Source organism: Callithrix jacchus, chromosome 17 (assembly GCF_049354715.1).
Source record: "Callithrix jacchus isolate 240 chromosome 17, calJac240_pri, whole genome shotgun sequence".
NCBI classification, from domain to species: Eukaryota; Metazoa; Chordata; class Mammalia; order Primates; family Cebidae; genus Callithrix; species Callithrix jacchus.
In genome coordinates, this window is record NC_133518.1 from 80,134,652 (window position 1) to 80,160,154 (window position 25,503).

Here is a 25,503-nt window from a genome sequence, read left to right on the forward strand (position 1 = left end):
TTTTGAAACAGAATAAAAACGCTATACAGAAAAAAGACCAGAAAAAATGCAATCAAAACGTAACAGCAATTGTCTGAGTACTGAGATTATAGGAAAACGTTTCTCCTTTTTACCATTTCTGTATTTTCCTGAATTTCTCTAATGCCAATGTATCTATTTATAATTTTTAGAGACTTTCCATAAGAAGTGAGCAACTGTCACTGGATTTCCTCCATAGATGTGCAAAGAGGATTCTGTGGGCTCCTCCCTCCTGTGTGCCCCGCTGCGCACCTGCCTTGGCCGGAAGCCCTGCTCGTGCCAGCCTCTCTTCCTCTCTTCTTTCCTCTTTGCTTCCACTGTACCTGTCCTTCCTTTTCCCGTTTAGTATTGACATTCATGGACACATCTTGTTTTTCAGATAATTTCCTTCCTTCAATTCCTCCATCTGAGATTATTAAATAATAATAAATCACACTAATAGTAAATGATATTATAGAAATAATCATAATAAAAGCAGAGGCCTTTGGCCCCAGTTAAGACCCAGTTTGGTTTATTCAGCATCCTGCATCCCTGGATGAAGGAAAGTTTTGTCCTTTTCCAACTGGAGCTACTGAGTGGCGAGATCATCAGCAGAAATGACTGAAGCAACAAGCAGAGAAGCACCATCATTCCCAAGATGCAACCGGGGGTTGCTGCAGGGGCCACGCAGGCGGCTACAGCCTGCAACCGTCCAGCCATCGCGCCAGGGTGTCAGAGTACCGGCAGTACCGGGACCAGGTGGGCCTGCGGAGAGAAGTGAACAGGGAGGGCTCCTCAAGGTCAGCACTCAGGTCTCCAGGGCTTCGCAGCCTCACTCAGGCCATTCGCACCTGCCTGGCCCGTGGAGCCTTTGAATTTGCCACCCCTGCTGTGGGCACGATTCTGAAGGCTTTTGTGCATCTCCAGTGCCGTGTCCGTCACATCCTGGCATGAATGCTGGCACTTCCTCCGTCCTAGTGCCCACCTCAGCCCCCACCTCATTTCCTAAACCCCACTTGGTGAGATGAGGAGGCTGAACCGTGAACCAGGAAACTCTCCCCAACCCTGAAAGGGAAGTATCATCTGCTTCTCTGAAGTGAGCCTCAGGGAAGTTCCGTGGCTTTCCCGGAGTCACATGATGAGTCTTTGGCAGACCCTGGGCCTGCAAATAGAACCTGTGCCCCCTGGGCCAGGGCCCCTTTCACCTTTCCATGTATCCGCTTCACTCTTCAGCTTCCAAAATTCCTTCCTGCTCTTTAGCCCACCTAAGTCAGCTGCACTGTTTCTCTAGCCTTTTCTCCAGGTGCCTGCAAAAGTGATTCCCTAGTTCTGGGTCCCCATGCTGACACCCAGATTCTCCAGTCCCTATCCCCAGGTGGGGCGCCACCCAGGCCAGCTGTAAGCGGTTAGAGACCCTGTTTGATCATCCCACCTCTCAGCGGCAGGTCTCCGTGGGTCTTCCAGGGTCGGAGGTCCCACAGTAGAAGGCAGGGCTGTGGACCTCTGTCGTAGCTAGAGAGTGGCAGGGAAACCCCAAGGCTTTGCACAGCCCCGGGCAGACACTGCAGGAGGGACTCCGTGAGGACACGTGGGGTCTTGGTCCTCTCCCTCCCTGTCTTTCCCAACCCTGCAGAGCTGGCCAGCTGAGCTTTGGGGAACACGTGACTGCCTGTTAGCTTAGGAAGAGCTCACTTCACTGGGAACCGGAGCAAGTAAGAAGCCTCACTCTGCCGGGCTTAGCAAAGCTCTACTTAGGGCCATGCACTAAAGAGGATTCAGTTCATTAGGGCTTCCTCTAGAGAATCAGCCAAGCTTCCACATTAATTGGAAACTCAGACCATATATGAAAGGCATTTCGAACACTCCAAAGACAATTAACATTAACACGGGGACTTTCACGTTGAAACTGCAATCTATTAAATTAGTGGTGAAAATGCGTTAATGAGTAAGTGGTACTGAAATAAATAACTAGCCATTTAAAAAATATAAACCTGGGTCCCTACACCTCACTTTTTATGCCAAAATAAAATCCAAGAAGGCCAAAATTTTAAGCATTAAAACCATGAAATCATATTGTTTTCAATTGATTTGACAAAAAATAGAGGCTTCATCTGTGTGTGTGCCAGGACTGTAGTAGCACACGGCTTACTTATTTATTTATTTTTTTTTTTGAGATGGAGTTTCGCTCGTTACCCAGGCTGGAGTGCAATGGCGCGATCTCGGCTCACCGCAACCTCCGTCTCCTGGGTTCAGGCAGTTCTCCTGCCTCAGCCTCCTGAGTAGCTGGGATTACAGGCACGCGCCACCATGCCCAGCTAATTTTTTGTATTTTTAGTAGAGACGGGTTTTTCACCATGTTGACCAGGATGGTCTCGATCTCTTGACCTCGTGATCCACCCACCTTGGCCTCCCAAAGTGCTGGGATTACAGGCGTGAGCCACTGCACCGGCTAACAACTGCAGTACAAAAGACCTTTCTAAGGAAGAGATTTCACGTAAATCCAGAAGCCACAAAAGAAAACCAAGGGATTTGAGTCTGTGAATCTGCAAAACTCTTGCAGGATAAAAATACCACAAAATCAAAATACGAATAACAAACCTGAAAAAATAGTTCACACAAAATAAAATGAATAAAGGCCTGATTTACGAAGGACACATGAAATATCAACAGGAAGAAAAAGCCATTATCAACCCAATAGGAAGCTGGACTAAGAATAGAAGTAAACAGTTCACAGAAAAGCAGCCAATAAGCCCATGAAAACCTGTTCAACTTTCTTTGTAATTTAAACACGCAGAGCGAAACAGAATGGTATTATTTTACACATCGCAGTTTTCCAAGACTGCACAGGTTTTTAGCAGCCCAGGCTGCTGATCTGAGGGGAAACAGGCCCCTTCGTGTAGTGCGTGGAGGGGCCTCTGCTCCAAATGGCACCTTAGCAACTGGTCTCTCCAGCATCTAAACGAACCAAACAGTCTCAAAAAAACCCCATTCAGGATTTCTCTAAGGATACAATCGAAAGAACATAAAAGTTCTAAAAGCAAGATGCGGCCAGGCGTGGGGGCTCAAGCCTGTAATCCCAGCACTTTGTGAGGCCGAGGCAGGTGGATCACAAGGTCAAGAGATCGAGACCATCCTGGTCAACATGGTGAAATCCCGTCTCTACTAAAAAATATACAAAAAATTAGCTGGGCATGGTGGCACGTGCCTGTAATCCCAGCTACTCAGGAGGCTGAGGCAGGAGAATTGCCTGAACCCAGGAGGCGGAGGTTGTGGTGAGCCGAGATCGCGCCATTGCACTCCAGCCTGGGTAACAAGAGCGAAACTCCGTCTCAAATAAATAAATAAATAAATGAAAATAAAAGCAAGATGCTTATGATAGAATTTAGAAACAGCAACAGCAGCCACAAAAATGGAACGAACCAAATTTTTATCATTAGAGAACTGGCAGATGAACTACCTGCAACCTCTGCAGAGTGGGGCACTAGCAGCTGTTACAGCGACGGCAGAGGCCTTTCAGTGTGATGATGCCGAGATTCATGAGCTCTATTAATAAGTGAAAAAAAGCAAGGTGCAGCTTAGTGTGGACACTGGGATTCCACGTGTGTTTAAAAATATCTGCAGTCTGTGTGCACATTGCTTTCTGATTTCTAAGAATATTAACCACAGTTGACCTTGAGGAGGCTGCTGACAAGAGGGAAAAGGGTTATTTTTCTTTTTTTCATTTTTTTCGAGACAAAGTCTCACTCTGTTGCCCAGGCTGGAGTGCAGTGGCGCAATCTCAGCTCACTGAAATCTCCACCTCCTGGGTTCAAGGGATTCTCCTGCCTCAGTCTCCCAGGTAGCTGGGACTACAGGTGCATGCCACCTAAAGAAAATAAATAGTAAATTTAAAAAGAAAAATGTTATGAATGGCTTCTGGGTAGTGGGTAGTGGCCCCAAATGCAGCCTCAGTTTTTCAACAAGCACTCAGGGGCATCCATTGTGTGCCAGGCACAGAGCTGAAGGCTAGAGACATAAAGTAGGGAAAGCAATCTCTGACTGAATCAGTTAGTTTGGTGCAAAAGTCATTTGCCATTATTCTTAATAGCAAAAACCACAATGACTTTTGCAAAAAAAAAACTAACTGTCCCAAAGTACCGTGAAGACACAGAAAAAAACAAAACAAAAAAAAAAGCAGCAACAGAAAGTCTTGGCCTCTAGACAGATGCACCCTCTGGGCCAGATCCTGCACAAAGTCTCTGCTGCCCACAGGGCCCATGGTTTATAGTCAGGAACACCACCTACGCTTCCACGAGTGAAATCTGTCCACCTGCAGGCCCGTCCTTTCTCCCCCCGCCACCCCACACTGACTCTGCTCAGAAACCCTGGGGGTGGACTCACCGGAGTCCTGGACAACCGTCTTCGGCTGCCTTCTACATGACTAGAGCGTGGATATTCTGCATCACCCATCCCCATCTCTCTGAGTAGCCTGGAGTGACCTGAGGCTTGGAATAGCACAGATCCAGGATTAATCACATTGTTGTGGCCGTGAGTAAGTTATTCTATTTCTCCATGCCTTGGTTTTCTCATTTTCAAAATGAAGCTAAGAATGCTCACTGCAGACGGATTTGTGAGGATTCACTGTTGATGTGCCTATAAATGCAGTGAGCCAAGAAGCTGCAGCTATTCTTACAGGATTTCCTCTATTGTGAGATACCTTCTGAGGTTCACCAATGATTTATTAACAGCCTTGAGCGGATAATACATTGATTACAAAACAAAGCCTAATTTCAGAAATATTAAGATCTGAAAAGCTGTGCCATCTGGAACTTAGGAAACATGACGCTGTTTCTAGATCTAACTGGAGATTATAACGTCCAGATCTACCAGGCAGGCAATTTCAAAATGTGGGACAGAGGGAGAAAAGGTCGGGAAGAAGGAAGCCTGTGGTGGTACAGGGTTCCCTGGGTAGTGTAGGGCTGTCACCATAAACAATGTGGAAGGAGACAGTGGCAGCGTGTGCCGGAAACGGAGGGTTTTTGTGCATCAATCTACCCCCAGATGAACGTCGGAGAAAAGGGCCTCTCCATAACCCAAGGAACAGTGAACAGAGACAAGAAACAGTCACACAACCTTTCTATTCAGCAAATACTGAACATGGGCAACTGTCCTTATTCAAGGAAGGATAAAGGGGACAACGCTAACATGGCGCCTATGAGGGGATGCCACAAAAAGAAAAGCAGGCGTCATAATAAAATTTCTCTTTTGTTGTTGTTAGACTAGCGTGGACTGAAAAAAGCAACGTTAACAGAGTATCTTTCAAAAAAGACTGAAGACTAACAAACACAAGTCCGTGCACATGTTTTAAACTAGTGTAATTTTTCTACATTGAATAAACGTTATTTTGCATACCGGACACTGCAGAACTGTTTATTTCCATCTCGTCATGCAAACACGCCAATTTTGTCCCCGAGAAGCCTTTATTACGTTACCTTCACTTTGACCATCCTACCAAATTAAGGGGGAAAAACAAAACACAAAAATAAGAAACCCCAGTAAAAGATCCCTCAGATTTCATAAATTACAAAGTAAAGCTGCCAGTTAAGAAAGAAATGGAAGAATTTTCAGAATTGTATCATACGAAAATTCCTGTCATTTCGGCAGATGTTTTCCTTACCGATGACAAATCTTACAACACAACGTGAAGTCACGCTACTCAGATATTCGTAGCAAAACCGTCTTTTGTACAAAAACAAAAGCAAGGGACCGTGAAGAAAACAGTGTATGTTCCTCACGCCCTGTGAGCACGCAAATCTTTTAGCAATTTACAAGGGTAACTGTGAGAGCCTGACATTCCTCTGTACCCCACGTATTCTGCCTCTCTATTTGTAGGATTTGTACATGGAAGTAACATCTCACGAGCAGAGGTCTCATCTCTCTCCCGCTCTCTGCAACTAATCCTAATTATTTTCTCTCATTTTCCTGAGCACACTCCCGGAACAGCATTGCAAGTGGGTTGTAAAAACAGAAGAGGAAAAAAGAAAGGAAGCTTTACAAGGGTGTTGTTGGTTAATTGCCAGTGGGGTCAGTCCACCAGCAGTTTGGTTTCGTTGGTAGCAGCTGGTTCGTGTTGAACAGGCCCCTGGGAGCTTAATGAGCAGCTCTCGCTGCATGCTTTCAGGGTGGCTGGCAACAGAGCTGGGACTTGCACTTACATTGTCAACAGCAGTGCTGGCTGGGAGACCCAGCCCCGGCTCATCATTCTCACTGGCCGTGAACACCACGGACAGCAGGGACATACACGGGTGAGCCAGCCTGAGGGTAGGAGGAGGCGGCATAGTCTGCTATGATACCCGGCCACATCCACATTACAAGCCTTATCCGTGGTGATGAAACCTACACTCGCACTGGCCTCACAATGCAGAAGGAGCCATCATCTTTCATCAATAGGTCAACGCCACACACATCCATCCCCTGGCGTTAGACACCTGCCTAGCTGGCTGCTTCCCTTTCCACTCGGAAAGCACGTCATCCGCACACACTTACTGAGCACTGGCTCTGCAGTCTCTCATCTGCTGAACAACGTAACATGGTGCCAACCTCACGCCCCCTGCCCGTCCATGAGACTCCTCAATGCATGTCCGGAACACGTATGGCGCTTCATGGCGAATAATATGGCTTAGATCAGCTACTCAGGAGGCTGAGGCAGGAGGATCGCCTGAGCCCAGGAGTTCCAGGCTACAGCGAGCTGTGATCGCGCCACTGCACTCCAGCCAGAGTGACACAGCAACACCCCGTTTCTTTTTCTTTTCTTTTTTTTTTTTTGAGATGTCTCTTTAAACAAAAGATAAAAAGGTAACCCACAGAATGAAAGATAGCTGTAATACATATATACAACAAAAAAACCTTTATCCAGAATATATAAATATCTCCTACAGATTAATAAGAAAAAGACAGCACAGTAGAAAAATTGACAAAACATTTGAAGAGGCGCTTCACCCGAGGGCATATACAAATGGCCAAGAAACACTTGAACCCTCATCAGGGAAATGCAAAGTAAAACCCTAACGCAGTTCCACAACACAGTCACGAGAACACACCGGAAATCACCAAGCGTGGTTGAGGACGTGAAGCAGCCGAAAAGCACAATTCCTGAGGGTGGTGTACGTTGATAGAAATCTCTTTAGAAAACTGTTTGACACAATATGCCAAATCTGAAAATATACTTATCCTATAACTAGCAATTTTATTCCTCGGTAAAAATAATACAAATCCATTTACATTTCACCAAAAGATAAGTATAGACTGTCCACGGTAGCACTAAAAACGTAGACACCGCTGAATGGCCATCAGCAGAGGGATGAGGAACCCGCGGTGAACCCACGCGATGGAAAGCATCCGGCAGTGAGAGTGAACCGCAGCCACACGCAGAAACAAACGACGCAGCACTCGGTGACAGAAGCCAGACAGAGGTCCCACCACTTGCATGTTTTAGACTTTCCTAAGCACACAGCTGGCTAAAGAGGAAACTAGAGTTGCAGTTATTTTTGGCAATAAATATACAAGTCAGTTAATATACCAAATATATAAAGAGGTCTTTCAAATAATATAGCTTGAATTTTAAAATCCGCAAAGAGCAAAGATGAACAAAATTACAAGAACAATAGTAATATATAACAAACATGGAGGAAACACCCTGATGAGGTATCATAAAAGGCAAAAGAAGATAAGACAAAATTGTTATTTGCGTTTCTATTTATTTATTTTTGAGACAGAGTCTCCCTCTGTTGCACATGCTGGAGTGCAGTAGTGAGATCTCAGCTCCCTGCAACCTCTGCCTCCCAGGTTCAAGCAATTCTCCTGTCTCAGCCTCCCAAGTCACTGGGACTATAGGCGCATGCCATCACACCTGGCTTTTTTTTTTTTTTTTTTGTATTTGTAGTAGAGACAGGGTTTCACCATGTTGGTCAGGCTGATTTCGAACTTCTGACCTCAGGTGATCCAACTGCCTTGGCCTCCCAAAGTGCTGGGATTACAGGCGTGAGCCACCACACCCCACCAGTTATTCACCTTTAAATCACAAAAGTTTTGTGATTGGTGAAGGTGCAGTAAATCTACACTTTACTAAGCTCTTTGTAGAAATATAAACAAATATGGACCTGCTGGGTTTCGCATGCATCAAGAACGATAAAGGTATTTAAGAACCTTGTAGGGACTTACAGGAAAAACACCATCAGAGTTTATCCCAGAAAACACAGATTCAGTTTGAAGATGTTCATCGTAGCTTTCTGTGTAACCTTAAACAAGATTTGGGTGGGAAAATGTACAATTCAAGGCCATTTCTCTGATAACGATTTCCTTCCTTCTGTGGCCTTGCAGCTGTGGAGCTCAGTGGCTTTCTGCTACTTACCTCGGTGAGTCAGAGCCTTGCGTTTAGGACTGCAGATGTGCAACAGCCAAGCTTTGGCCAAGATTCAGATTAGAGATAACAAGTGGAAGTCGCTAATACAGGTTACATACAAATGTGTGACTGGCCAGGCACGGCGGCTCACACCTGTAATCCCAGCACTTTGGGAGGCTGAGGTGGGTGGATCACCTGAGGTCGGGAGTTCAAGACCAGCCTGACCAACATGGAGAAACCTCGTTTCTACAAAAAAATTAATTAATTAAAATTAAAATTTAGAAAATAAATAACTAAAAAATTAAAAAGAGGAAAAAATGTATGGCTTACCATGCTCCCATCCCTTTCTTTCCTTTCACGATGGTCTTGGCACATTCAATTGTCTTCTTTAAATTAGGGTTCAGTAAAGCTGTGGAGAAAATAAAATTGAAGGAACATGCCTGCAGGTGACGGTGAAGCTAGACTATGTAGGGAAGGCACAGGGTGTGCACGTCAGAGAGGCTTCCGGTGAATTCCAAGGATAAATCTCTCCTTAGATTTTTAATTAGACAACTCTAAGGAGGATGTAGCAGGTTGTGGTCCAGATCCACTGATTGTTTTTACCTTGTAATTCTTATAAATGCTTTTTCATTGAAATGTATATGTATGTATCTTTTCCATGATGGAAAATATGTACTCCAGATCCATTGATTTTTTAACTTATAATTCTTATAAAATTTTTTCATTAAAATATATATGTATGTTGACTCTTCTGCCCTAGGCAACATAAGCAGCAATGGAGAGAGAATGAAAAACACGATAAACTCGTCCCTGCCCACATGGCGCCTCCAAGCGGGTGAAGTCATAGGCAGTTAAATGAATAGGGGTACCTGCAATGATGGGGGGATGCCGCTTGGTGAAGGAGCATTTACTAGGGGCACCTGATTCAGACTTGAAGGGTCAGGGAAGAGCTATGCAGCAAGTGACTTCTACAAGAGCAGGTGAAGAAAGGGGATGGGGGGAGTCACAAGAGGAAGATCGTTCCGGGCACAGGGAACAGCATGTGAGGTGGCCCAGCGGAGCACTGAGGAACCGACGTGTCTGCATTCGCCATTCCACTCCGTCCTTGGAAGGTGGAATCCAAGCCCTCTCACTTGGGACAACTGCAAGACCCACCCTGCCGACATTGGTCTCAGCTTTCCTTAATCTAGTCTCATCGCTTTTCCTTAAAACATCACTTCACTGCCCCAATTGCTCATAAAACAGACCCCCAGATCCCTGGCTACATTCAGTAGTGCCCTGACGTGCCTTTCTGCTTCTAAACCTCACTTCCCATAGCCTTCCTCTTCCACCCTGACATTCCACGCATGTCAAGGGCAGGAGACAAAGACAGTGTCCACCCTGAAGGTGGGTCTCCCTCCGAGACCCACAGCTGAGGGATCATAGAGGACGGAGCCCTAAGGGGCCTGCTCACAGCTCTCAAGGCTATAGCCCTCCAAGTAATCCGGGCCTCTATCGCAGAGCTTCTTGGCCACTGTGCAGCCCCCAGGATGTAAGCACCACGTGGAACCACCAGGCAGCCAAGGAAGGAGAGAACCAGGCCTGCCTTCATCCTGGCAGCTGGGGCAGCCGTGGCCAGGGAGTGGGCGGAGTCACAGGGACACTGGTCCTCAGAAGGCAAAGAAGGGCACTGTGGGGTGCGGGGGAGCACAGCTCAGCATCTCGCCTGGTAAACCAGGACACTTCTTCCCATCCTAATCCTTGGCTTCATGTCACTGCAAATCTGGGACACCTGAGACTCCGCCCCTTCGCCGCCTCACCCATCAGTGTGGAGGGAGGTTTGCTCATCAGGGAGGATTTGGTTCTGAGGCAGAAAGTCCCAGCTGAGCATCCTCTGAGTTTAGCCCAAACTCAGGAGCCGCACTGCTTAGGTTTCCCTTCCAGCACTACCACCCCCAGCTGTGTGGTCTTGGGCATATACTTACCCTCTCTGGGCCTCAGTTTTTCCATTTATAGAATGCGGATAACAGTACCCACCTCATGGGTATTTAATTAGATTGATTAGATGAATTCATTAGATGAATACCTACAAAGGGCTTAAAAGAGTACCTGGCAGTTAACAAGCACTAGAGTGGCAACTGTGTAAGCACCCACTAAGTGGCACTTAGTGGGTGCTCGGTCAATGCTCGCAGAATGAGTGAATCCTGGCAACCACCTCTCCTTGGTTACACGTACTTGGGACCACCTAAGAGCAGTGGGCAAGCTCCCCTTGGGATGCCCAGCTCCTGTATCCTCACAGTAACCAGTTCTGCCTTTCACAGTGGCAGCAGCTGCCCCTCCACAAAGGGAGTGGTGGCCACGTGGGTGAAATCAGGCCAGCTGGAGCCCTCTGCTCCCACACTGCAGCCTCCTCTCCACGCCCTGACACCTTCTCTGTCCATCTGGACAGGGGTCTCTATCACACCATCTTAGGTCAGCCTGCCTGGCGCACCACGGCCTGATCTCACTGTGTCCCCAGGAGTGGAATGCTCAGCTTCCCGGGGACCCACCCTGGATATGGCTCCTGCCACGTCCTCTCCTCTGTAAATTTTGTAAACTCTGGAGGTCTTTGGGAAGGCAGGCCTCGGACACAGCACCACAGCCTCCAGTGGCCTCGAATGGAATGAAAAGAAGGACTTACCAGAACATGACATGTGGCAGCGGTTCCTGCCACGGTCGCCACACCAGTCACTGCCACGAATCTGAAAGAGGCCGAAGCCAGTGTAGCCATCACGTGTGTTCTCGTAGACGGCCGTGGGGTTGAACTTGCTCTCGAAGTAGGCCAGGCACACCCCTAAGGGGGAACAGAAGGTGTGCGGCTCTGAGGACAGCTGGAGTCGGGGAGGCCTGGCCAGGGAAGGGAGGGCAAGAAGGGGTGAGGAGGGAGCCCTAAGGGGTCTGCTCACAGTTCTCAAGGCTATAGCCCTCGAAGTAATCCAGGCCTCCATCACGGAGCTTCTTGGCCACTGTGCAGCGCCCCAGGATGTAAGCCCCAGTTGGAACCACCAGGCAGCCAAGGAGGGAGAGAACCAGGCCTGCCTTCATCTTCTCCAGCCTCCTGGGAGCTGGGGCAGCTGTGGCCAGGTGAGTGGGCAGAGTCACAGGGACACTGGTCCTCCAAAGGGAAAGAAGGGCACTGTGGGATGCGGGGGGAGCACAGCTCAGCGTCTCACCTGGTAAACCAGGACACTTCTTCCCATCCTAATCCTCAGCTTCGTGCCACTGCAAATCTGGGACACCCGAGACTCCGCCCCTTCGTCTCCTCTTGACCTATTTATTTTCAAAGGAAACTACACTCTTTTTTTTTTTTTTTTTTTTTTTGATACTAGAGTTTTGCTCTTGTTACCCAGGCTGGAGTGCAATGGCACGATCCTGGCTCACCACAACCTCCGCCTCCTGGGTTCAGGCAATTCTCCTGCCTCAGCCTCCTCAGTAGCTGGGATTACAGGCACACGCCACCATGCCCAGCTAATTGTTTTATTTTTAGTAGAGACGGGGTTTCACCACATTGACCAGGATGGTCTCGATCTCTTGACCTCGTGATCCACCCGCCTCAGCCTCCCAAAGTGCTGGGATTACAGGCTTGAGCCACCGCACCCGGCCTTCCTTGTCTTTAAAAGCGGGGTCACTGCGGAGAGAGCATCAGAGAATGGACTCTTGAATTTAGGTTTCTCCATTCCACGTCAGGTGGCTGCCACGCCATAAACCCAGCGCCTCCTCACTGCAAACTGACTCACAGCCCAGCCTTCTCCCCTCCAACCCTCCCTGCCAACCCATGCAGGTGGTGTTTTCCACCATGACTGAGGAATGTCCCCAAAGCAGGCACAAGATGTCACTTGGAGAACACTGCCAGTCCCCTGGTCTCACCGCAGCAAGCCCTCCATGATCTGGCTTATCCTACCCACCCTTTATTGGGACAAGTCTATTCCATCAAGATGGCACTCCCTCTCTGGGTGCCTCGCACCTCCCACTCCATTCCCCTGGCACCCGTGCTCCTGCTAGGCCCACTTGGTGCCCTCACACACGGTTCTTCCCAATGCACAGGGCCCTACCATGCCTTTCCTCATTCAAATGTCACTCCATCTTGAGGCCTCACCCAGGTGCCAACCTCATGCATCCTGATGGATCCTCCATGAAAGTTCCATTTTCCCTGCCCTTATTGATCTCAGAGCCTCTTTCATGACACCCTGCAGGTGACTGTCCTGTTTTGTGCTCTGTCCCTTTGCTCAGACTAGAATGTACAGCTGGAAATTGGAACTCATCCTCCTCCTGGAAAACCCCATGACCCCAGCACTCCATCGTTATCTATCAGCTGGACAGTTCATTGCACCCTCCTGCTTGCCACCTGCCTGTCCTGGCTGTATACACCTACCCCAGGGGTTCTCAGCCTTGGCACTTGGGCTGGAATATGCTTTGTTCTGGGAATATCCTGTGCATTGGAATTGTTTAGGAGTACCCCTGGCCTCTGGATGTCAGTAGCTCTGCCCCAATTTATGTCAGACAAAAATGTTCCTGAGGGACAAAACTGTCCCCTGTTGAGAAATGTCTAACTTGGGCAAAAGTTAGAAATAAGCATATTCATGAGTTAGAAGAATCACACTTTCAAACGTTGGTTCAAACTCTCACGCTGTGTGGTCAGTTGCAGCATCTAGGAGGACCCTGCATTTGAGAGCTCAGACTTGGAAATCAGATTGCTGGATCCAAGTCCCAGCCTCCCCCTCAGCGGCTGAGAGAGACATGAGCATCCCAGCAGCGATCTCAGACAAATTCCTCCACCTCTCGATTCCTCGGTTTCCTCCTGTATAGCACAGATTAGAACAGTGCTTAATCAATTGAGTTGATTTGAAGAGTAAGTGAATTACGTGTGCACGGCACAAGATTTTATCCCTAAGGATGTTTTGCTGAGCTCTGGCGGCGCCCCTTTCCTTAGCTGAAGAAGTGAATCTCAATGCATCTTTCCTTTCCCAAAGAGCAAACAACATCTTCCACTAATGTGTGTCTTCCAAAGGGCAGGCCTCATCTCAGCTCGAGGAAGGCATGCCGAGTCCTCCCCTCCCCTCTCCCCCAGGGCGTGCCAGCTACAGTTCTTCCACAACCCACTCACCTCCCACCCGCTTTTCTGCCATCACCCTAATCCAGACCACGCCATCTCTGAGGTGGAGGTTTTCTAACTACCCTCCGTCACACTCCTCCCTGTTCTCCTAAACCCGCTGTCCACACAGCAGCTGGAAACGCAGTTTATAAAGCAGGTGTCCGGTCACATCATGCACCTCCAGTGGATTCATTCCCCTTGCACTCTGAGCAAGACCCCAGCTCCTCAGCCTGGCTGAGCCCCTCTCCTGTCTGAATGCACGTCGCTCTCTCCTTGGCCCCCCTTCACTCTGCCACAGTCGCCTTGCATGTTTCTCTTCCTTGAATATGCCACCTTCATTCCCACCACAGCCCCTTGTGGAATGGCACTAGCCTTTCCCCTACCTGGTCACCACACATGAGCTCGCCGCCTCAGAGAAAATTCCTTCATCACTGCCCCATCAAAGAAGATGGATTTTATTTTCCTCACACATCAGTCAATACTGGGAACTGCACTGTTCCTTGGTCCACCGGCTTATTTTCTCTCCCATACCTGAGTGTAAGCACCGGGAGTGTGTTTATTCTCTTCTCTATTCCCAGAACTTAACAGACCTAACGCATAGCAGGTGCTTAATGAACCTTTGTTGAATGAATGAATGAACAAAAACCTACTCTTCTCAACTGAACTGTCACCAAATGAGCAACAAGTGAACTTGCTGATGAGCATCTCCTGCAGCTGGGAATTGGCATGCCCATTACGCTCCTGCCCACCATTTACCCGCCTACCAGTCCAAGGCTGGCTCTCGGTGCCTTTCCGAGGGGAGGGTAGGCGCAGCCGCTGCAGCAGCTCCGACGTGTGTTACGGGGACGGTGCTCCACCTACACTTGGTTCCCTGGATTTTTCCACTTCATTCATCATCCACATGTCTGCACCCAAGAGTTCTTCTCTGTGACCTGCTCTTCTAGAACCCTCTCTATGACGTCAGTGGCTATGCACCAGGACAGTCTGCAAAGGGAGGGTCCGTCGCCGTCACATTTATATGAGTTTTCTGTTGCTGCTGAATATGTTACCACAAATTTAGTGGCTTAAACAACACAATTTATTCTCTTAAAGTTATTTAGCCCTGAAGTCGGGAATGGGCTAAACTTAAGGTGTCTGCAGGGCCGTGCTCCCTTCTGAAGGCTTTAGAAGATGATTTCTTCCCTTGCTCATTCAAGTTGTTGGCAGAATAGTTTCTGCAGTCCCAGGGCCGAGCTCCCTGTCTCCTTGCTGGCTGTCAGCCCAGGGCCATTCCCAGCTGTCTGCATTTCTCAGCTCTGTCTCCTTGGGGCTAAGGAGAGCAATGATACATTCCTCCATCTTCGAAGCCAGCAAGGGTGAGTCAGACCCTCTCACACTTTGAATTTCTCTTGCCTCTTCTTCTGCTTTTGTATCTTTCTGGCCCACTTTTCTTCTCCCCCTTCCATGTCTAAGGACTCAGGATTACATCCGTCCAGTCGGACAGTCCAGGATCATCTCTGCTTCTGGAAGTCCTTGGCCCTCATCACACCTGCAGACTCTCTTTCCACAAACACTAACATATCAGAGGCTCCTGAGGCTACCGTTACCGAACAAAAGGAATTCAACGCATTAGAAACCAATACTATGACACCAGGTTTTTGAGAAAAGGCTTTTTATTGAAATACAAATATTTAATTTTAAATATATTATCAATATGTTGTCGATTTCCAAGGAGACAGCAGTATCAAGCTTGAACCTGTCTCCCTGTGAGGGCTTTAATGCGGGATTTTTATTAGGAAAAGTTCAGGGGGTGGATTCTAAGAGTAGCATGTGACTGGGGGAAGCAAAGGGAAGGGCTGGGAAGTTCTTTGTCAGGTGCAGGTACCTCTTCATGCTATTTTGTGGGTCGCCCATGCGGTCTCGGGGGCAGTGGAAACTCAGGCTGTGGCTTCCACAGGCTGGCTTTGTCTGGACGCCCGTCGGCCGTCTTGGCGGCAGCTGGCTTCAGCCAGTTCTCCTCTCTTGTGAGCAGAGGGAGCTTCGGTATCTCAGCAACTTGTTTCTTTTCTTATCCGCCATCCCGCAAACTCAAGAATTTCTGTTAGTCATCGGTTTCTTTAAGTCTGTGGGGCATGACTTCGTCAGGACGCCTTTGGGAGACCAGTATTCTGCCTGGCACAGCACTCTTCTGGGCCTCATTGCCTTGTAGGTGGAGCCTTTATTCAGCTTTTCTAGTCACCACAGGGCCACGGTCAAGGACATCTTCTCTTGCAGCCTGGGCAACTTCATCTGTGACTTGAGGGCATCAGAATGGGTTAGCGTTAGGATCTTCTTCAGCTCCAAAAGTTAAGAGACATTGAGATGATTGAAGGCAAATTGGCCTTTTGAAAACACAGTAGTCTTCCCAGCTGGCTCAATTAGGACTGGTAATTAGTTGATTAATTGAAAATTAATAATGTGGAGAATCATAAAAGAAAAAAATAAAACCAGACCACAAACACTGAGGCTTAAATCCACCCGTGGATCTTTTCTCAGCCGTGTTCATGCTGGCTCAGCAGGAGACTGGCTGGCAGAGAACCAAGGTGTTTTCACAGAAATCAGTTAATCGAGAAGCGTTCATCTGCAGAAACCCCCACCTCTGAAGGCATCATAGCAGAAATGTGCCCCTCACCCACAGTGGTAGACAGTTTGAGAAGACAGGGGGGTCCCCATTCTACAGCCTTCCCTGTGCCCATGCCCCTTGGCTTTGTAACTTAGCTGCTCCCATCAAGGCCTGAGAGCCACTCCCTACCCCGGGGGTTGGGTCCGCCGGTCTTGCTCGGACAGTAGATCACAGTGGAACCAGGTGGTGCTGATCCTAGGCCTCAGGAAGCCTGGTGGCCTCTGCTCACCTTGAGCTCTGCCACACCACACAAACATGCCCGCCTCATCTTGCAAGAGATGAGTGGCACCTGTCACCCCTACTGCCACAGTGGATGGGAATGAACCGCCACACATGCAAGACCAGCCTAGGCTGGCCAGCCCCCCGCTGACCACAGATATGTGAACGATGACAAGCAAGGTCAGTCACGTCCAGTTGGGATACGCAGTGTCCAGCTCACCCGCAGCCTGGTGAGCAACGATGGGTATTTCTTGCTTTTAGCTGCTGTTGTAAGTCTGCAGTGAGGAGATGACGGACACAGCAACTGATGACGGACACGTCCCCGCAGCTCTGCGCTCCTGCCTTGGCCTGCAGCTCCAGGCAGCCACCGTCTGGGCCCTGAGCACACAGGCCATCTGCTCTGGAGCCCGGTGACGAGCACCAGCTGCCATGCTGCAATCACATGGCTTCCAGCCAAGCTCGTATTCCCAGAGGGAAGGGAATTGCCCTGCTTTCCTGACAGGACATTTACCTTTCCCAGAAAAACTGACGTAGGAGCTCTCGTGGTGCAGCGGCCTCCTCAGGCAAAAGCCCCCAGAGTTTGCTGCCCTGTCATTTGCCCTGTTGAGCACTGGGCGTGACTGGGTGGAATAGGCTTTGAGTGACCAGTGGGGTTCAGTGACCGGCTGTATACTCGGAGCAAACTGGGCAGAACCCTCTGGTTCTTAGAGCCGTGGCTGAAGATACCGGCCACATCCAAGCCCCTGGAAACCCTTCTTAGACCCTAAAAAGTGTGCTAGAAACTGTGACGAGTGTTGGGCATGTCAAAGTGAGCTCCCAGCACGGTGGGGAACTTGGGCAGGTTAAAAAATCAGCAGCAGCAGCCCTGTAAGAAACACCCTAACAGAAGTCCATTCACGGTTCTGTGGGGGCAGAGAAGAGAGTCCCGCCTGCCTAGGGTGCAGCAGGCAGTGCCGAAGAACGGTGCAGAGGGGCAGGGGCAGCAGCCGGGCAGGGTGGAGGGGGCAGGGGCAGCAGCCGGGCAGGGTGGAGAGGGCAGGGGCAGCAGCCAGGCAGGGTGGAGGGGGCAGGGGCAGCAGCCAGGCAGGGTGGAGAGGGCAGGGGCAGCAGCCAGGCAGGGTGGGGTGTGCTCCAGGGGCAGCAGCTGGGCAGGGTGGGGTGTGCTCCAGGGGCAGCAGCCAGGCAGGGTGGAGGGAGCAGGGGCAGCAGCCAGGCAGGGTGGAGAGCGCAGGGGCAGCAGCCAGGCAGGGTGGAGGGGGGGCAGGGGCAGCAGCCAGGCAGGGTGGAGGGGGCAGGGGCAGCAGCCAGGCAGGGTGGAGGGGGCAGGGGCAGCAGCCAGGCAGGGTGGAGGGGGCAGGGGCAGCAGCCAGGCAGGGTGGGGTGTGCTCCAGGGGCAGCAGCCGGGCAGGGTGGAGGGGGCAGGGGCAGCAGCCGGGCAGGGTGGAGGGGGCAGGGGCAGCAGCCGGGCAGGGTGGAGGGGGCAGGGGCAGCAGCCAGGCAGGGTGGGGTGTGCTCCAGGGGCAGCAGCCCGGCAGGGTGGAGGGGGCAGGGGCAGCAGCCGGGCAGGGTGGAGGGGGCAGGGGCAGCAGCCGGGCAGGGTGGGGTGTGCTCAAGGCACCCCGCCCCGCTTTGGCTGCATCTGCCCCCTGCTCGCCAGCACCCCCAGCCTCCAGTGCCTTTGGAGACACTGAAAACTTCACCCCCTCGAGAAGAGAGAGCAGAGGCTGGCATTTGTTGAGTCTTGCTAACGTGTCAGGCGAGGGCTGAGGGAACCATAGGAATTAGGCCGTCTAATCCTCACAATCCTCCCAACGGCTAACTACTATGATGGCTGAACACACTTTTCCTGAGGAAACAGCAAAGGCTTAGGAATGGCTTATCCAATCAGGGCAGGTGGCGGGCCAGGGCTCCTCCAGAAGCCGCACTCTCAGCCCTGCTCTCAGGAGCCGCCACGCCGCTCCCCGTGACACTCTGCACACGCTGCGTCTTCCCCTCTCTGTTCTTTGCTCAACAAATTTATCCTGAACGTTCCCTGCACCTGTCGATCAGGTATGTTCATCGTTTCTGAGATGGTCTCGGGCGCCGCCACCTCCCTCCACCCTCCGTGCCTCAGTGTCTCAGATCTCTCTCTCATGCCTGTGTCCCTGAACTGCCGCAGCACAGAAATTCCCTCTTCAGGAATATTGAAACCGCTGTTAGATCCACAAATTGAGTTCTCTGTGTCGTTAATTTGTGGGGTGTTTTGTTTTGGGGGGATTGTTTTGTTTTTGAGACAGGGTCTCACTCTGTCACCCAGGCTGGAGTGTGCAGTGGTGCAATCTTGGCTCAATGCAACCTCTGCCTCCTGAGCTCAAGTGATCCTCCCACCCCCACCTCCCGAGTACCTGGAACTACAGGTGCGTACCACCATGCCTGGCTAATTTTTGTATTTTGTGTAGTGACAGGGTTTTGCCATGTTGCCCAGGCTGGTCTCAAACTCCTGGGCTCAAGCGATCCACCCACTCAGCCTCCCAAAATGCTGACATGCCATGAGCCACCACGCCCAGCCTTTGTTTCATTAATTTGGTTGTTCATTTTCATACGTTCCATTTAGCTCTCTTTCCAATCTCCTTTTTCTTTACTCTGGTTTTCAACCTTGCTTTATGTTCTAGAAACCACAGTAAATATGCATCTTTTCTCCTGCAACTCATTGTTCTAACATCTGAGGTCTGCCGTGGGGATGGTCTTATGGTCCATTGGTTCAGGCTAGCTGGTGGTAAAGACTTCTTAGAAGAAACAAAAATTCTTTCTCTGCTGTCACTCGGTGCCCAGGTTGAAGACAAGCAATGGTCTTCGCAGTCCTCAGGGCAGGCATCAGCTCGCCTTGCGTGAGTGTAGAGCACTTTGGAGCTCCAGACTTACAGGGGGTCCCCAGCTGGGCTCCACCCCTTCTCCCCAAAGCTTCACAAGGCTGTGCCTTCAAGGCAAGAGCCAGCTGCCACATTCCACTTAAGCCTCTCTGGATTCCACCGTCACTGAATTTTAGGCTGGACTGTTTTGCTTTTGGTTTTTTCTCATTACATCATTTTCAGTTTTGTTCCATAGAAGGTCCATAGTATGACCCAGCCTCCCATACTATGAGACACAGATGTAGCATCTTACTACCCTGCATGAAAGAAACACCTTACAAAAATAAGAGCCAGCATCTATTAAACACTTACTGCATGCTGGACTCTGGGCTGAGTCTTTCATGAATCATCATACGTAATCCTCACAGTAACCTTCTGAGCCTCAGTTTGTAGGTAAATAAATTGAGCTCAGGGAGATTATGTGACTTCTCTAAGGTCACAAGCTGTAAGCAACCAGCTGCATTACTTCAGAGGTTCCTGTCCCCAACTACCCTGCTGCCTTGCCTGAGTGATGCTTTATATATGCTATTTTGCAAAGAGAATTGCCTCTTTTAGATAATTGAAAATGTTTCTCCTTTTGTGTTGCATTTTTCTTCTTAAAATACTTTCCAAATGCAAATTTAAGCTAAAATATTACCATACACATGTTAAAACTATGTACTCTGAGATTCTTTTATTTTCATAAGATTGTATCATTGTGAGGAGGAAGAAGAAGAAAGAGGAGGAAGAAGAAGGAGGGGGAGGGAGAGGGAGGAGGAGGAAGAGGAGGTAGGAGAAGGAGGAGGAGGAAGAAGGAGGAAGAAGGTGTACATGAGTGGCACTCCAAATTGAGATTACAGATTTTATCATTTGGGGGAAATTTTTGTTCCATCTGGGATCAAAATATAACCAGTGCATTAGGCTTTTCCATTGCAAACAATTGGAAATCCAACATGAACTAACCATAGATATAGATATAGATATAGATATAGATATAGATATAGATATACACACACATATATATATACATACACATACATATATATACACATATATGTATACACACATGCATATATATACATATATATACACACACACATGCATATATAAAGCCAACAGAAACTAACCATACACACACACACATACACATATATATATACACACACATGCATATATATATATAAAGCCAACACAAACCATACACACACACATGCATATATAAAGCCAACATGAACTAACCATACACACACACACACACATACACATATATATATACACACACATGCATATATATATAAAGCCAACATGAACTCACCATACACACACACACATACACACATATATATACACACACCTGCATATATATATAAAGCCCACATGAAATAACCATACACACATACACATGTATATATATACACGCACATGCATATATATAAAGCCAACATGAAATAACCATGCACACACACACACATATATATATATACACACATACATATATACACACACATACATATATATACACACATGCATATATATATAAAGCCAACATGAAATAACCATACACACACACACACATATATATATACACACATACATATATACACACACATACATATATATACACACATGCATATATATATAAAGCCCACATGAAATAACCATACACACATACACATGTATATATATACACGCACATGCATATATATAAAGCCAACATGAAATAACCATGCACACACACACACATATATATATACACACATACATATATACACACACATACATATATATACACACATGCATATATATATAAAGCCCACATGAAATAACCATACACACATACACATGTATATATATACACGCACATGCATATATATAAAGCCAACATGAAATAACCATGCACACACACACACATATATATATACACACATACATATATACACACACATACATATATATATACACACATGCATATATATATAAAGCCAACACGAAATAACCATATACACACACACACACACATACACATATATATATACACACACACATATATATACACACACATATATACATATATATATACACACATGCATATATATATAAAGTCAACACGAAATAACCATATACACATACATATATACATATATATACACACGCACATGCATATATATAAAGCCAACATGAAATAACCATACACACGCACACACATACATATATATACACACATACATATATATATACACACATGCATATATAAAGCCAACACGAAATAACCATATACACACACACACATACACATATATACACACACATATATATACACACACATGCATATATATATAAAGCCAACATGAAATAACCATGCACACATACATATATACATATATATACACACGCACACACACATATATATACACACATACATATATATATATACACACATGCATATATATATGAAGCCAACACAAAATAACCATATACACACACACACATACACATATATATACACACACATATATATACACACACATACATATATATACACACATGCATATATATATAAAGCCAACATGAAATAACCATGCACACATACATATATACACACACACATGCATATATATAAAGCCAACATGAAATAACCATACACACACACACACACATACATATATACACACACATACATATATATACACACATGCATATATATATAAAGCCAACACGAAATAACCATACACACACACACACATATATATACACACACACGTATATATACACACACATACATATATATATACACACGTGCATATATATATAAAGCCAACACGAAATAACCATACACACACATACATGCGTATATAATATATATGTATAAACCCAGTTCAAAACAGAGGTAACGTGGCTGGATCCAAGAACTCAAAGTTTTGAGCAATCCGCTCTCCCTTTCTCTCTGTTTCCCTCATGCTAGCTTTATTCTCATGCAGGTTCTTCCTGTGTCAGGGCAACTTGAAACCAGAGGACCCAGGACGGCACACCTTCTGTAGGCCAGCCTGGGTCCCATGCCCCACACCCTGCCTGCTGCACGTGATCAGCACCATGCCTCCCGTTGACTGGCCAAGTCTTTATCAAATGACGTCTACCGTTACTAACAAGCAATAATTCCTTAACTTGCTTGATTTGTTAACAAGTAAAAACCACAACCTTGAAAATCTCCAATATAGCTTAGTGGATTCCTTCGAAGCAGAGTGACACACTGAAGAATGTGATTTATGCTTCCAATTGAGAAGTGAAATTGAGAACTCATTCTGTGAGGCGCACAGTGGTGGGTCTGTCTCCTATCCTCTTGCTTCCTCACCTGACACAGCAGAGTGCCACCCACCTTTCTTTAAGCCCCCAGATTGCTACCTGACCTGAAGGGGGCTGACTATGGTTATTATGGGGAGAGAGTGAAGGATTTCTGGAAGCACACCGATGGCAAGACCAATGCCCAGGCTCTCTGTAGAATGAAGGGCCACATCCCTAGAGACCTTTACATTTACAAAGTATCACATGCCCACAATTTCTTAGGGTCCTTACAACAGTGGACCTAGAGAAAAGCACAACAGGTGCTCTTAGATCCATTTGACAGGGGAGGAGAGTTGGCACAAGCAGGTCCACAGAGCTGAAGTGGGGGAGCCAGGCCTAGAACCCACAGCCCCAGCCCTGCACCTGCAATCATTGGGTCCGCCCCTGCTGACGGGCCCACACCCTTTGTGTCCCCTCACTGCCACCACACACACATATGCCCCCAGGCCCTGGTGCCCTAGGCTTCAGACCAGCAGGTGCAGGTGCAGAACTACCCAACGCTGGGATTACCTGGGGGCAGGGGATCTCCCTGTGACCCTGCATGTCCAGCCACACGAGCAGTGGCCTTCATTCATACTCCTTCCCCCATCGTGGTGAGACACAGATAAGAGAAAGTAATTAGGCTGCATGTACAGGTCTAACCAATCAGTGACAGAGACGGGATAAGACCCCAGCCAGGGGCAGGCCAGGGCCTTGGAGGCTGGAACCATTTGTAAAGGGAGCTGTCTCTTCCTTTCATGGCTAAGTGTAAGGACCTGTGAGCCTGGGGCTGTGGTCACTTTTTCCGTCACAGAGAAAGAGCCTCCCTGTGTGTGAGGCCAATGGAAAGAAGAACAGCAAGAGATGGAGGGAAAAGACGTGATGCTGAACTTTGCGACCCCACACACTGAAGCCAGAAAACTCCTTCTGCTTGCCAGTGTTTTGTGTGGAAGCAGGTTTGAATGAGTTTTCTGTCACTCAAAACCCAAGACCCCCCGATAACAGTGTCATCCCCTCCCCAGCCTGTATTAACTCCAAAGGGAGAGCTGTGCTTCCCATGGAGAAATCTGGAGGAGACCCTCTGACCCGGACGCCAGGCCATGGGAGAGCCTGGCCTTATGTGTCTGTGATGTCATGCAGAGGCACACATCACCTTGGGGCATTCTTACCAGAAAGGTTTCAGCTGAGTAGTCACGAAGGGACGAACTGCAGAACTGAAAGATCAGCTGGACGTTGTAGAGACTCACTGTCCACAAGACTCAGGGTCACGAAGAACGGAGGCAGTAGGGATGACACTTCACTCGGGGAAGCCAGCGTTTCATCATAGCCAAAGACAGTTCATAAACCTTGACGGAATTATGGATTTAGCTTTTGAAAACAGCTATCAAGGACATCTGGGGAACCTCTGAGGGCCTCCAAGGATGGAGTGTGCACTACATGGTGCCATTGAAATAAATCTGATATTCTTGGGTTGATAATGGTGTTGAGGTTAGGAAGGCAGATTGTCCTTATTTTAGGGAGACCTGACTAAAGCATTTAAGGGTAAAATTTTGTCTGCAAACAACTGTTCCAGGTGGTTTGACCAAAAAGAAGTGTCTGTATATATTGAAAAGAAGAAATGCCTGGAACGGGGGTGCCAAGGTATTCCATCAGTTAACTTGGCCGAGGGCAGAGAGGCCTCATCACACCGCCCTTTTAACACGAGAGACACGTGAGTTTTTTAGAGGTTAAATAAAAGAACTGCGGCTCTAAGGTCCGGCTGTGTGACCCTGAGCACGTGATCTGTCTTCTCTAGCTTCAACTCTTCCACTACAAAATGGGGATAATAATGGAATCTACCTCAGAAGCTTGTTGGGGAAATTAATTGAGATAAATATATGTAAAATGCCTAACACAGTGCCTGACACATATTAAATGTTTAATACATAATGTTTTAAAAATAAGAAGGAGGAGGGAGGAGGGGAAGGGGGAACAGGAGAAGAAGGAGGAGAAAAAGGAGAGGGAGGACGAGGAGGCAGAAAAGGGGAAGAAGGAGAGGGAGGAGGAGAAGGAGGCAGAAAAGGGACAGAAGGAGAGGGAGGGAAAGGGGGAACAGAATTCGCCTCCCCTTCTCCTCTACAGCCAGTAGCATCTGGCCACCTCAATCCATGGGACATGATTTGATTATGAGAAGGACAAAAAGGAAAGGAGGATGCTCCCGGGAAGGGTGGGCCGGTTTCTTCCAGACAGGACAATTGAGACCAGGGGAAAGGGTTTGTCTCAAAGCTCTCGGGGACTACGTTACAAAGGCCCAACATTTAACAAAGCCTTAAACGAAAGCTGGTTGGTGACCGCCACGCTGACCTCCTAACTCCAAGCTTTCCTGGGAAATACCAGAGGGCAGATTACCATCAGCGGCAGAACCACTGGCTGCTGAGCCTCCATTCCCCACGCCTGACATCCCAGAGAAAGAAAGACGTAAATCATTAACCCTTGTCCTAAGACCACCCGCAAAGCTCAGGGGCCCCCTCCTCCTAGAAGCAGAGAGCACCTGAATGTACATTAAGTCTGCCATTGGCTCCAGAATGTGGAAAGGCAAGCACAGGGAGGACCCCGCCAGCTGTTCCAGCACAGCTTGGTTTTGTTTTCAAAAGGATCTTTTGTCAGCTGTAATTCAACAGTGAGACAGAGTCGGCTGGTTCAAGTCCCAAGTTTCTTACAGCAGTCAGGAGCCCTGAACCGGGGCCCTGCCCAGCCACCTCTGACTTGGGGTTGTGAAGCCTTGAATCGCGCTTGCTGTCGTGGGGCTGGGCCCTCCCCCAACAGACGGGTCTGCACCTGTTCTGCAGACATCATCAGATGCCGAAGTCTATAATTACATTTGTATCTGCGTCTACACCTGTACAGTGTCTGCAAAGAAATGCCTGGAGACAAGAAAAGATGCTGGCCGTCCAACCCTACAGACACGCAGAAACGTCTGAGGTAGAAGGTC

General features: G+C 48.1%; 1 protein-coding gene and 1 long non-coding RNA gene across 6 annotated transcripts; one reads left to right on the top strand and one right to left on the bottom strand.

Annotated features, from left to right (window-relative positions):
• Positions 1-512: 512 nt before the first annotated feature.
• Positions 513-23,879, bottom strand: LYZL4 (lysozyme like 4). Of its 5 annotated transcripts, XR_013528783.1 has the most exons (7): positions 14,252-14,400; positions 12,994-13,193; positions 11,302-11,531; positions 11,037-11,189; positions 8,708-8,786; positions 5,389-5,484; positions 513-762 (listed from the first exon to the last, which is right to left on the bottom strand). XR_013528783.1 is itself a non-coding variant. In XM_078354770.1 (6 exons), exons 2-6 carry the CDS (start codon positions 13,041-13,043, stop codon positions 693-695), a joined length of 582 nt encoding a protein of 193 aa, XP_078210896.1. In that variant the 5' UTR covers positions 13,044-13,193; positions 14,252-14,400; the 3' UTR covers positions 513-692. The 5 variants fall into 5 exon arrangements, 4 of the variants coding, with proteins under 4 accessions (XP_078210896.1, XP_035133911.1, XP_035133912.1 ...); XM_078354770.1 differs by lacking the exon at positions 5,389-5,484; XM_035278020.2 differs by lacking the exons at positions 5,389-5,484; positions 12,994-13,193 and adding an exon at positions 13,871-14,018.
• LOC144579982 (uncharacterized) lies at positions 14,465-15,168 on the top strand. Its single transcript, XR_013528784.1, has 2 exons — positions 14,465-14,842; positions 14,940-15,168. It is a non-coding gene; the product is annotated as an uncharacterized LOC144579982 (long non-coding RNA).
• Positions 23,880-25,503: the final 1,624 nt, after the last annotated feature.

Excerpts from the sequence above, each read along its gene's own strand:
- LYZL4 (XM_078354770.1), bottom strand. The coding sequence starts at position 13,043 with ATGCTGCAACTGACCACACAGCGTGAGAGTTTGAACCAACGTTTGAAA. Across the intron at positions 11,190-11,301 it reads GGGCTATAGCCTTGAGAACT|GGGTGTGCCTGGCCTACTTC; the intron begins GTGAGCAGACCC and ends GTTCCCCCTTAG. Across the intron at positions 8,787-11,036 it reads CTGCCACATGTCATGTTCTG|CTTTACTGAACCCTAATTTA; the intron begins GTAAGTCCTTCT and ends TTTTCTCCACAG.